This window comes from Lolium perenne, chromosome 4 (genome assembly GCF_019359855.2).
Source record: "Lolium perenne isolate Kyuss_39 chromosome 4, Kyuss_2.0, whole genome shotgun sequence".
NCBI lineage: Eukaryota > Viridiplantae > Streptophyta > Magnoliopsida > Poales > Poaceae > Lolium > Lolium perenne.
Window position 1 is genome coordinate 91,515,520 of NC_067247.2, and position 10,353 is coordinate 91,525,872.

General features: G+C 50.9%; 1 protein-coding gene and 1 long non-coding RNA gene across 2 annotated transcripts; one reads left to right on the forward strand and one right to left on the reverse strand.

Annotated features, from left to right (window-relative positions):
* Positions 1 to 1,188: 1,188 nt before the first annotated feature.
* Positions 1,189 to 1,937, reverse strand: LOC127293297 (SKP1-like protein 1). The gene has a single exon (XM_051322880.2). It carries the CDS (start codon positions 1,878 to 1,880, stop codon positions 1,389 to 1,391), a length of 492 nt encoding a protein of 163 aa, XP_051178840.1. The 5' UTR covers positions 1,881 to 1,937; the 3' UTR covers positions 1,189 to 1,388.
* A 232-nt stretch (positions 1,938 to 2,169) lies between these two features.
* LOC127346996 (uncharacterized) lies at positions 2,170 to 5,195 on the forward strand. The gene is made up of 3 exons (XR_011742629.1): positions 2,170 to 2,443; positions 3,095 to 3,372; positions 4,877 to 5,195. It is a non-coding gene; the product is annotated as an uncharacterized lncRNA (long non-coding RNA).
* The last annotated feature ends 5,158 nt before the right edge of the window (positions 5,196 to 10,353 follow it).

Consider the following 10,353-nt stretch of genomic DNA (forward strand, 5'->3'; position numbering starts at 1 on the left):
CTGAGCATGCTACTAAAGATTGCCCACTACTTCGTGCTCCGAGACCTCGTCTTGCAATGTATGGTATGGGCCATTCGGACTTAGCTTTTTGAGAATTACCTCTTTCAACTTCAGTGAGGCCAGAATACAAGACTAGGTAGAGTAGAAGTGTCTGGGGGTTCCCTCACTATTACACAATTGATTGCTCATTTGAAGTGGATTGTTCCTGATCCACATTATGTATGGAAAGTGCAGCAGATGGAGGAGAATGTCTTCAGGGTTAATTTCCCTAGCAAAAATGAGTTGGTTAGAATCTCCTGCAACTCCATCATGAACTGCGAGATCATGACCGGCTCATCCCCCTCCCTCCTTGACCAGTATGATCTTAAGGTCCCGCTCGGGGTGCGAACGCGCAGTGTGGCGGCGACCATGATGTAGGAGCCTAGCATGAGCCCTCACGACAGCTCCATGGCCCGGCCACTGGCCCGAAACTCGGCGCCGGTGAGCACGATCGAATGCGGAGACCTGCTCCCCTCCTCCTTCTCCTCGACGTCCATGGTGTCGAGCGAAGACACCAGGATTCGTGAGGATGGCAAAAACCCCCCCCCCCCCCCCCCCCCGACGGCGACCTTACAGAGGGAGCTGCCAGAGCGGGAGGAGTTGAGGCGGCCGAGGTGAACCCTGACTCGGAGAAAGCAGAGAAGGAACAGAGAAGGGTTGGGTTGCGGCCTGCAGGTCCGACGAAAAGGCCTGCCAGTGAGCCGGTGCTCAGCGCCTCTCTTATACGCTGGCCCACACGACGAGCACCGGCAAATTGATGAGAAGCCAGGGATAGCAACGGCATTAACTTATTTAGATAATTGGCAGGAATTTCTCCTAGGTAGCAGGAATTTTCTCTACCCGTCTGCTCTCTATCCTGGTGAGAATGTTTCCAACATCAAATATATAAATACTTCCATTGGCCATCCACCAGTCGTGCAGACAACGAGAAGGGCTGAGGCCTGACAACGTGAGGAGGCCATAGCATTGCAACCATTAAAATCAAAAGGTCATATGTATATGCAATTTCACATACCAAACCTCAGCGAGCAAAATATCTTCTAAAATCTGTGGTTTGCACCATGCTGATCAAGTTCATACGTGTATGCAATTTCTTATATGATATTAAGGTGTGCCATTCTAAAAGAATCAAGAATAGGCAACATAAAATTAGAACAAACCAAAACGAATGAAGAAGTGCTGACAGAATAATTGCACTATCAACCACCATCGATCAAAATTGATGTCACTTTACAACTCTTTCGATCCAAGTAACTAGTGAATTAGATATGTAAATTTACAGCTTCACCGGGGCGATGTGGAGATAAAAGAAGCGTTGAAACGACGAGCAAACGCGGCAGGGTGCAGAATTACTCGAAAGCCCACTGGTTCTCCCTGCGGATCTCCTCCTCCTCCTCGGCGGTGAAGTCGTTCTTGATGTTGAAGGTCTTGCGGATCTCCTCGGGGGTCTTGCCCTTGATCATGTCGGCGACGGTCTGGCAGGTGAGGTCGAGCAGGCCCTTGATGTTGAGGTAGTTGGCGGCGAGGATGAGGTCGAAGAGCGTGGCCTGGTCGACCTTGACGAACTCGGCGTCCCAGTTCTTGAGGTCCTCGGCGGGGGCCGGGGCGGGAGCTCCGTCCGCCGCCGCGGCGCCGTCGGCCGCCTGGACGTGCTTGCTGCAGTACTCGATGACCTTGGAGAGGATAATGGCGGTGACGTTGGGGAGCGGGATCCCGTTGTCGGCGCAGTCGTCCTCGATCATGTGGCGGATCGTCTGCGACTCCATCGCCACTGCCTCGTCCACCTCGAACTGCTCGCCGTCCGAGGACTTGAGCGTGATCTTCTTGTCCTCGGCCGCCATGGGTGGTGGGTTGAGGTTGGGGGTCGGCGCTGGATTTCGGGGCGATTTGGGAAACCTAGAGATTTTCTGAAGGCAGAGGACCCGGGTCCGATGGCTTAAGTAGATGGATTTTCCCCAGGCCCAATTCGGTGCCAGTGTTTTTAGAAGTGTTTGGGCCGGTTTTGGGGTGTTTTTTTCGGGCTCAATCAAAACACCCGAAAACAACCCAAAACACGTCTGAGCTGTTCGGTAGGCCGGTTTCGGCCTGTTTAGGCCCGACGAAACCCGCCGAAACCCGTCGGGCCGGGGCGGAACTAAAACGCTTCACCCACCTCGCGTTTCTGTCGGGCTGGCGGAGAGGCGACGCGGGCGACGAGAGGCCGACGCGGGGGACGACGGTGGAAGACCACGCCGGCGCCGCCGCTGCCGCCGACGCTCCAAGACGACGCCGCCGCCGACGCTCCCTCACGCCGTCCCGCCGCAAGAGCAAGGCCGACGCTCCCGCGGTTCCGCCGACGTTCCTGCCGCCGCCGACCGAGAGCTCCTGCCGCCGCCCCTCTTCTCATCCGAAGCTGGAGTCATTTGTGAGTTCCATCCACCCCACCGCCTCCTCTCCCTGTAGTTCTAGATGCGTCTCATCTTTTGATTTCTAGGGTTCTTGATTGTGATTTCTAGGGTTGTTGAATTCTAGGGTTATGATGTCTAGGGTTCTTGATTTGCTTGTACTGTCTGCGTTTCTTGATCTGGTTGATCTACACCTCTGTGCTCTCATCTCTCATCTAGAGCAGCTAGTTTGTGTAAAACTTTTTTTGTCTGTCATAACAATGCATACTGCAGCAGCTCGTCATGTGTGGTGCACGCTGTATAAGTACAGTGGCTTCAAATTATTCCAGGAATTTTCGGTTTAATAATTCTTACATAGAGTTTGAACTGCACAGTACTCTGCGAATTGTTGATACTTGGCTGTGACTTGTTAAGTAAGATAATGCCATAACCCCATGAACACGAGTACCTTTTGTTTTCATTCAACCAATCACTCTGCTAGTGTTACAAAATATATTTCAATGCAGTTGAAAAGTACATCATGGACATGGTTTCAAGAAAGAGTAGCTTAGTTCTGATGTGTAGTCAACAATTTATTGATCTGGATATCTTCATAGTAGCTTAGTTCCTCAATGCATACTACTGTTCAGACTTCTGATGGAATTGTTGATACTTGGCTGTGACTTGTTAAGTAAGAAGAGGAATTCTGATGGAATTGTGCAAGTGATGGAGAGGATGGTGCAAGTGCGTGAAAAGGAAGTCAGTCAAGAACAACCTCTACAGAAGTTCTCTATTACCATATGCATGGATGCGCTAAAGACATTGGATGGTATGACAGGTTCAATTAAAATCCCTGCATTGGATGTCTTCACGATAGCCGACAATCGTGAAATATTTCTCAACCTTGTTGATGATAAAGATGGCACCGCCATGGTGTGGCTACTTGTGCAGATAGCCAAGTTAGCATGAGGTATGTTTTTACTCTTGCGGTTCTAAATTATGTTCTAAATTGTACTTCCTTCGCATGGTAGAAATATAGTGTCTTACTATGAATATGAGTTCCTTGTTGCTTAGTTGACTGAATTTTGTCGAACACTTGCTGGGCTTGTGTAGTAATTGGTTGGAAACCATCGCTTACTGACCTTGTGTAGTAATTGGTCTCAGTTCTGAATCTTCTGAGTAGAAATGTTTGCTAGTAACTCATCAAGAAGTGAAGATAAAACAGTAGGAGTTTAACTTAGATTCACAGTTCATACATAGGTAGATAGCATATATAAAGACAGTCGCTTGGCACAATGTATCATCATATGTTCAGTTGAGGATTCAGGCTTCCTCAGACAACTTCATCACCTCCCCTTCATGGTCAGAGGGGGCGAAGTCCTCAGGGTCGTAGTCTGGCCGCACTCTGCATCCTGTGTTTGTACTTCAGGTGTAGAGATGTTATGTGTTCTTGTGACGTGATGTAGTAGTCTCTGGTGTTATCATCCTGAATGGAAAGCTACCCATCTGATCCTGAAAACGAATGTCCGTTTCTCTGAATTCAGCAAGTGGTTTCTCTGCAGAAAAAGTTTCCAATTTGTTTGGATTCCATCATACCCAGTCTTAACTTTTCAGCATTGTATGCTTCAGTTCAGCTCAATCTTTTTGTTGCTCTGAATTTAGCAAATGGTCTCTCTGCTGATCTATGTTGATGGACTTGTTATAGCAATTTAGTTGCCAGGCAGGCTTCACGCCGCTTAGGCCTTTAAAAAAATATGAATCAGTTTGCTTATGTTATCAAACCTGTGGTGTGGATAGTCCACTTGAAAGAGACACGAGGCCTGAGTAGTAGTTATCGCTTCCTAGCATCTTGTTTCTGTATGTTTCTGTATAATCTTATATGTTAACTGCCCTTCGTTTTCACTCAATTTATCTATAGTGTCTGTTAGTAAACATTATATATAGCCATATAGTGATATAGCCTGTTATCAAGTATATACCAGATGCAAGCTTCAAATTACTGTATGTCTCTCGGGATTTGAGTATTTTGTGCTAGAATGTAGCATTGGTGTGGTTGTTTATACATGCCTCAAGTTCGTGCAACCCATGCTTACACTGCCAACTAAACATGATACCTTCTCTTCTTTTTTTGAGCGCTTGCTTAGGACTTTTTGCCTATCCCTGGACATAGACATTGAGCACACATGTCTCTGTATTTTTGCTGTGAGAACATAGAATGATCATGTATAGTACTGTATTTGCTGTGAGAACAGAGAATGATCATGGGTGGTTTTACTTTTACTCCCTAGATTGATAGTCAAAAGCTGTTATGTATCTTCTTGCATGTGTAATGCTAATGTATGGGTCAATCTTGGTTGCCTAGATTGATCATTCGTATGCAACTCTACTGCCAAAGTACTGTAGCCATGAAACAACTATCTAATGCATGTGGTTGTATATTAGTATTTCATAGTTTACATCTTATTTCCTGGCAGGAAACAAGTCGCTTGGACTGATTTTCTTCTCATAATATTGAAGGGAACAAGCATGCTTTTAAGAGGACGTACTGTCCCGGGCCGAGTTGGTGCTTTATTCAGCATCTTGTAGTTTCAGTATTTGCTCAGCACTATATGCCTATCCACTTTGAATTCCTCTATTTGTTTCATGTCTCCGAAAAGTAGATTATGAGATCGGGAGTTAACTGTACCATGCTTGTAGCTGTGATGATGAGATGCTACTGTTTGCATTTATGTACTGGTTGCAAGATATGATCTTCTAGTGTGCTACAAAGATTTGGTTTTTATTTATGATGCACATCTACTGTCAAAAAGATTGTCTTTTTATCTGTTTGCGTTAAATACACTTGAAAACCCTGCTTTGTAAAACAAGTGTTCCAAACAAGTGTTTTGACAAGTGTTTTAGGTGAAAGGGGTTTTGTAGTGTTTTGGGTAGTGTTTTGGGTGGTTAGTGTTTTCACCCAAAACACTCCACAAAACACTCCTCAAAACACAAAAATACACTGGCACCAAACAAGGCCTCAGAAACAAAAAAAGACTAGTAATCGGCTGCAGATATTTTGTTTCCGATCGGGGACTCTGGCGTCGTAGGATCGGTTCTATCTGAAATCTAAGAGCATCTCCAGCCGCATCCCCAAACCGTCCCCCAAAGCGCGCCGGATTGAGCGTTTGGGGGATGTATTTCGTTGGTGCCGCGTTTGGGGGACGTCGCTCCCCAGCCGCGTCCCCCAAACGCCGCCCCCAAAATTTAAATAGATAGAATAAAAATCTTTACTAATATTTAAATCGGTTCAACATAAACAAAATACATATAAAACTTCGAAAAACATAATTAAATTACATATAAATTATTTTAAACTACTACTTCTTCTTCTTCTTCTTCTTCGATGATGGCCCTGCCTCGTCGTCGTCATCACGGTGGCGCTTCCTGCTCGTCACCTCTTCCGAAGAGGCGGTGTCGGCCGACGCATCGGAGTCCTCCTCGTTGTCGCCGGTGCTCGCCGGCTGCGCCTTGGCCTTGGCGGTATTGGCCTTCGCGTCCGCCTCCGCCTTCGCACGGGCCACCGCCGCCTCCTCTGACCCTTGTTCCTCCGCGTCATCCTCCACGCCCAGCCATTCCTCCGCGCTGTCAAGTGGCGGGAGGGAATCGTCGCCGCTGCTGGGCGTCGGAGCTTTGTCCCACCAATGGCGCCATCCAGCAGGCTTTCCCTCGCTGGAGGTGTCGGACGGGAGCTCGGAGATGTAGCTCATCGTCGCTGGAGGTGTCGGATGCGGCCGGTGAAGATCCAAAAGCGCCGACGTACGGGTCTTATTATTGAGCGCGGGACGGCGGCGCAGAAGTCGAAAAGAGCAGCGGTTGCTCTTCCGAGGAGTCCCGACTCCATTCCGGCGGTTGCCGCGTCGTCGACGCGGTTGCCAATGCAACGGTTCCGCTTCCCGGGAACTGCACCGTCGCTACGTAGGCGGCGGCTAAGCTTCCGTGCCGCTGACGCGTCGGCCCCGCCACTCCCCGCCTCTCATTTCGTTGTGTGCAGCGTGCCCGGTGCGTCCCCTGTGGGACGGGGATGGGCTCGGGGCGCCGGACACCGAATGGGGACGCGCCGGACAAAAAAGGGCTTTGGGGGACGCGGCTGGAACGCATTTTCTGTCCGGCGCGCCCCAAATCCCTTTGGGGGACGGTTTGGGGGACGCGGCTGGAGATGCTCTAAAGCGTCCGATGTCAAACTAAAACACGTATTCCATCCGGATACGATTTTGTTTAGAGCATCTCCAGCCGCATCCCCCAAAGCGTCCCCTAAACCGCGCCGGATTGAGCGTTTGGGGGACGTGTTTTGTTCGTGCCGTCTTTGGGGGACGTCGCTCCCCAGCCGCGTCCCCCAAACGTTGCTCCAAACATTTAAAATACTTCTTTTTAACACAGAACCATTTATCAAATATAGTATATGAATAAAAATGTTTGCGAGGATTTTTTCAAATTAAATTACAACAAACAATAAAACAAGTAAACAAATATAATAAATAGGGGTATATGCTACATCAAGGTGCCACGGTATTTCCTTTGATCCTCCACAAATGCTCAACGAGATCAGCTTGAAGTTGCTCATGCACATTGCTGTCACGGATCTCTGCGTGCATGGCGAGAAAATCAGCAAAATCTGCAGGCAACTCATGATCAACCTCCGCAAGAGGGCCTTCACACTCATAGGGACCAACATGTGACCTAGCATGATTCTTGCGGTCATCCTCGATGATCATGTTGTGCATGATCACACAAGCCTGCATCACCTCCCACATTTGGTCGTGAGACCAGCTTAGAGCAGGGTACCGGACAATGGCAAATTATGCTTGAAGCACTCCAAATGCCCGCTCGACATCCTTCCTGCAAGCCTCCTGTCGCGTAGCAAAGTGAGAATTCTTCAGACCTGATGGATTCGAGATTGTTTTGACAAAAGTGGCCCATTTTGGACATATACCATCGGCTAGATAATAGCCTTTGGTATATTCGTGGCCATTGATCTCATAGTTGCATGGTGGAGCATGCCCTTCCACTAGTCTGCTGAACACCGGAGACTGCTGCAACACGCTGATATCATTGTGTGATCCCGCCATGCCAAAGAAAGAATGCCAAATCCACAGGTAATCTGCCACAGCTTCAAGCACCACACTGCAATATCCATGACGGCCTTTGTATATACCTTGCCAAGCAAACGGGCAGTTCTTCCATGCTCAGTGCATGCAATCGATGCTTCCAAGCATTCCAGGAAATCCTCAGGCAGCATTTTGTGCCATGATCCTTGCAGTCTCTTCCTCAGTTGGCCCTCTCAAATAGTATTTGCCAAACTTTCCCACCACAGCTCGGCAAAACTTGTACATGCACTCAATGTCAGTAGACTCACTCATGCGAAGGTAGTCGTCCTGTGTATCGGTAGGTGCTCCGTATGCAAGCATCCTCATGGCGGCGGTGCACTTCTGAATCGACGAGAACCCGAGAACGCCTACAGCGTCGAGCTTGAGCTTGAAGTAGGGGTCGAACTCTCGAACGCCGTGGAGGATATTCATGAACAGCCCCTTGCTCATCCTGTACCGGCGCCGAAAATTGTCGGCATGTGTTGCGTCGTCGGCGAAGTAGTCGTTGTGCAGCATGGCATGCCCCTCCATCCTCTGCCGGGGCTTCGACTTCCTTCTTCCCGGCCTTGATCCTCCGCGGCGCGGCCTCTTCCTCTTCTCCGCCTCAGCATCAAGCATGTCCTGGAGGGACGCGATGATCAGCAAATGCTCCCGCAGGTCATCGTCGAAGGCTTGCTCGTCCTCCAGCAGCAGGGCAACCATCTCATCGTCGCTGTCCATGGCTAAAGCAAAATCAATGGTTAAAATTGCGCCGAGGTAGACGACGCAACAAACAGCGGCCAATCGCGCCTACCTGGCAAGTCGTCGAGCACCTTCTGTGCACGGAGGTGGGGCGGATTTGACGGCGCGTTCTGGGACGCGCTGGCGACGCGGCGGCGGTGGCACAACCGGCGGGAGCCCCAACCGCGACAACGGTGCCGACTCTCAGCAGAGATCAGACGCCCAACCGGCCGGGAAATCCAGCGGCGGCGGTGGGGTGGGAGGCGCGGGAACGAAGGAGCGACGAGAAAAGAGGCGCGAACCAACGGTTTATGCAAATAGTCGCCGACATGTGGGAGCCCGCCTCGATTTTCAGTGTGTCCGGCGTCCCCGGTGTGTCCCCTGTGGGATGGGGACGGGCTCGGGGCACCGGATACCATATCGGACCGCGCCGGACAAAAATGGGCTTTGGGGGACGCGGCTGGAACACATTTTTTGTCCGGCGCGCCCCAAATCCCTTTGGGGGACGCTTTGGGAGACGCGGCTGAAGATGCTCTAATTAGTCGCACATATATCACGCCAGATCTAATTTCTTCCGCTAATTAGCTAATTACGTGGAGTCCTTGTTATTATTTGCTTCAGTTTGGACTCTTTAGGAAACTGATTCCAGGATTTTTTTGGAAACAAATATTTTTGAACTATGCTTCTTTGGCAAGTAAATCTTGCTTTCAATAATATTACGGCTTTTTTTTGGAAAGATTCGAAACTATTTCTTGAGTTCAAAAGAATACAAAGCATCCTCAACATAATAAAAATTACATCGAGTTCGTTGCACCACCTAAATACAGTACTGCCTCTAGAGCGAGCCACCGACGTGCCTCTATCTCCGCTTCCTTATCGGAGCCACCCTGACGTTACTGATGACAGTCGGGAAGTCTTCGCTCACGTACCTCTAAGGACCAGCGCCCTAGATCCGAAGTTATCGTCGTTGAACCCTTGAATTGATCTGAGAAAACGGCATACCCACGAGTAATGCCCCCTTTCTCTCTCCCTCATGTTGCCCCTCCAGGCGACCGGGGGAGAAACCCTGAATCGCGCCACCGCAACCTCCCCCAACCTCCTCTCCCCTTCTTGTTGCCCCTGGAGGTGGCCGCCGGCAAGGATGTGCGGCGCCGGTGATGGGGCAACAGGGAGATGCTCTCAGGCCCCCGTGTGCGGCAGCAGGGAGGAAGGCGCCAGGGTAGGGTGGTCTCCGTCCGGGGACGCGGTGCTGGACATCCTCCCTTCGCTCCCCTCTCCGGCCTGGCCTTGCTGGCGCCTAGGAGTGGTGGCTAGTGGCTGGGTGCTATGCGCCGCCGACCGTGCGGGGACCATGGATGAAGGGCGTCGTCGACCTGGCGGCGGGTGGCGGGTGCCGGTGCTGTGGTCTGCGCTCTTCGGTTGTGTGGACGGCAAAGAGGCGGCGGGTGTAGGCCTGGTACGGAGGTCGTCTCGTCAGGCCTCCGGCATCAAATATGGACGGTTGCTGATCCTCCCTGCGGTGCTCCTCCCACCTCCCTGGCCCTGAGCTCCCTCCAGTGGTTTGGTGGGGTTGGTCGGTGGTGGCCTTGAACCAGGGCAAACCCTTCGCTGACAGTGGCAGCCAGGAGGTCGACGACGCTGACGACGGCGCCGTGCTCCTTCTTGAAGGCGACATCGAGGTCGTATCCCCTCCCTCCCTGCTCTTCCTATCTCGGGTGAAAGCCAAAAACTTCGGTTTGGACGGCGGCGGCGCGTTGGTGTCGTTCCCTCGATGGAGGCGCCGTTTGGAGATAGCGGATATGGGTGGACAAGCTCGACGGTGGTTGGTAGGCGACGCTTGTGCCTGCTCCTGGCAGCTTGGTCTGGTATGTTGTGGTGTGGGCTGCGGGTGGCGGTGATGTTCGTGGGTGGCGGCGTGGCGAGTGCTTGGAGTCCTTCTCCCCGACAGTGACTTCCGACATCGATGTGTGCTCAGGGAGAGCGGTCTACCTCCGACGGGTCCGGTGCCCTTCGATCCGGGGCGAGAAAGCAGGGAGCTTTCTGCAGAGGTAGAAACGGATGGTGCTTGGGTTTTTTCCTAGCCTCTAGAGGTTGACTAGGGCGTGAGT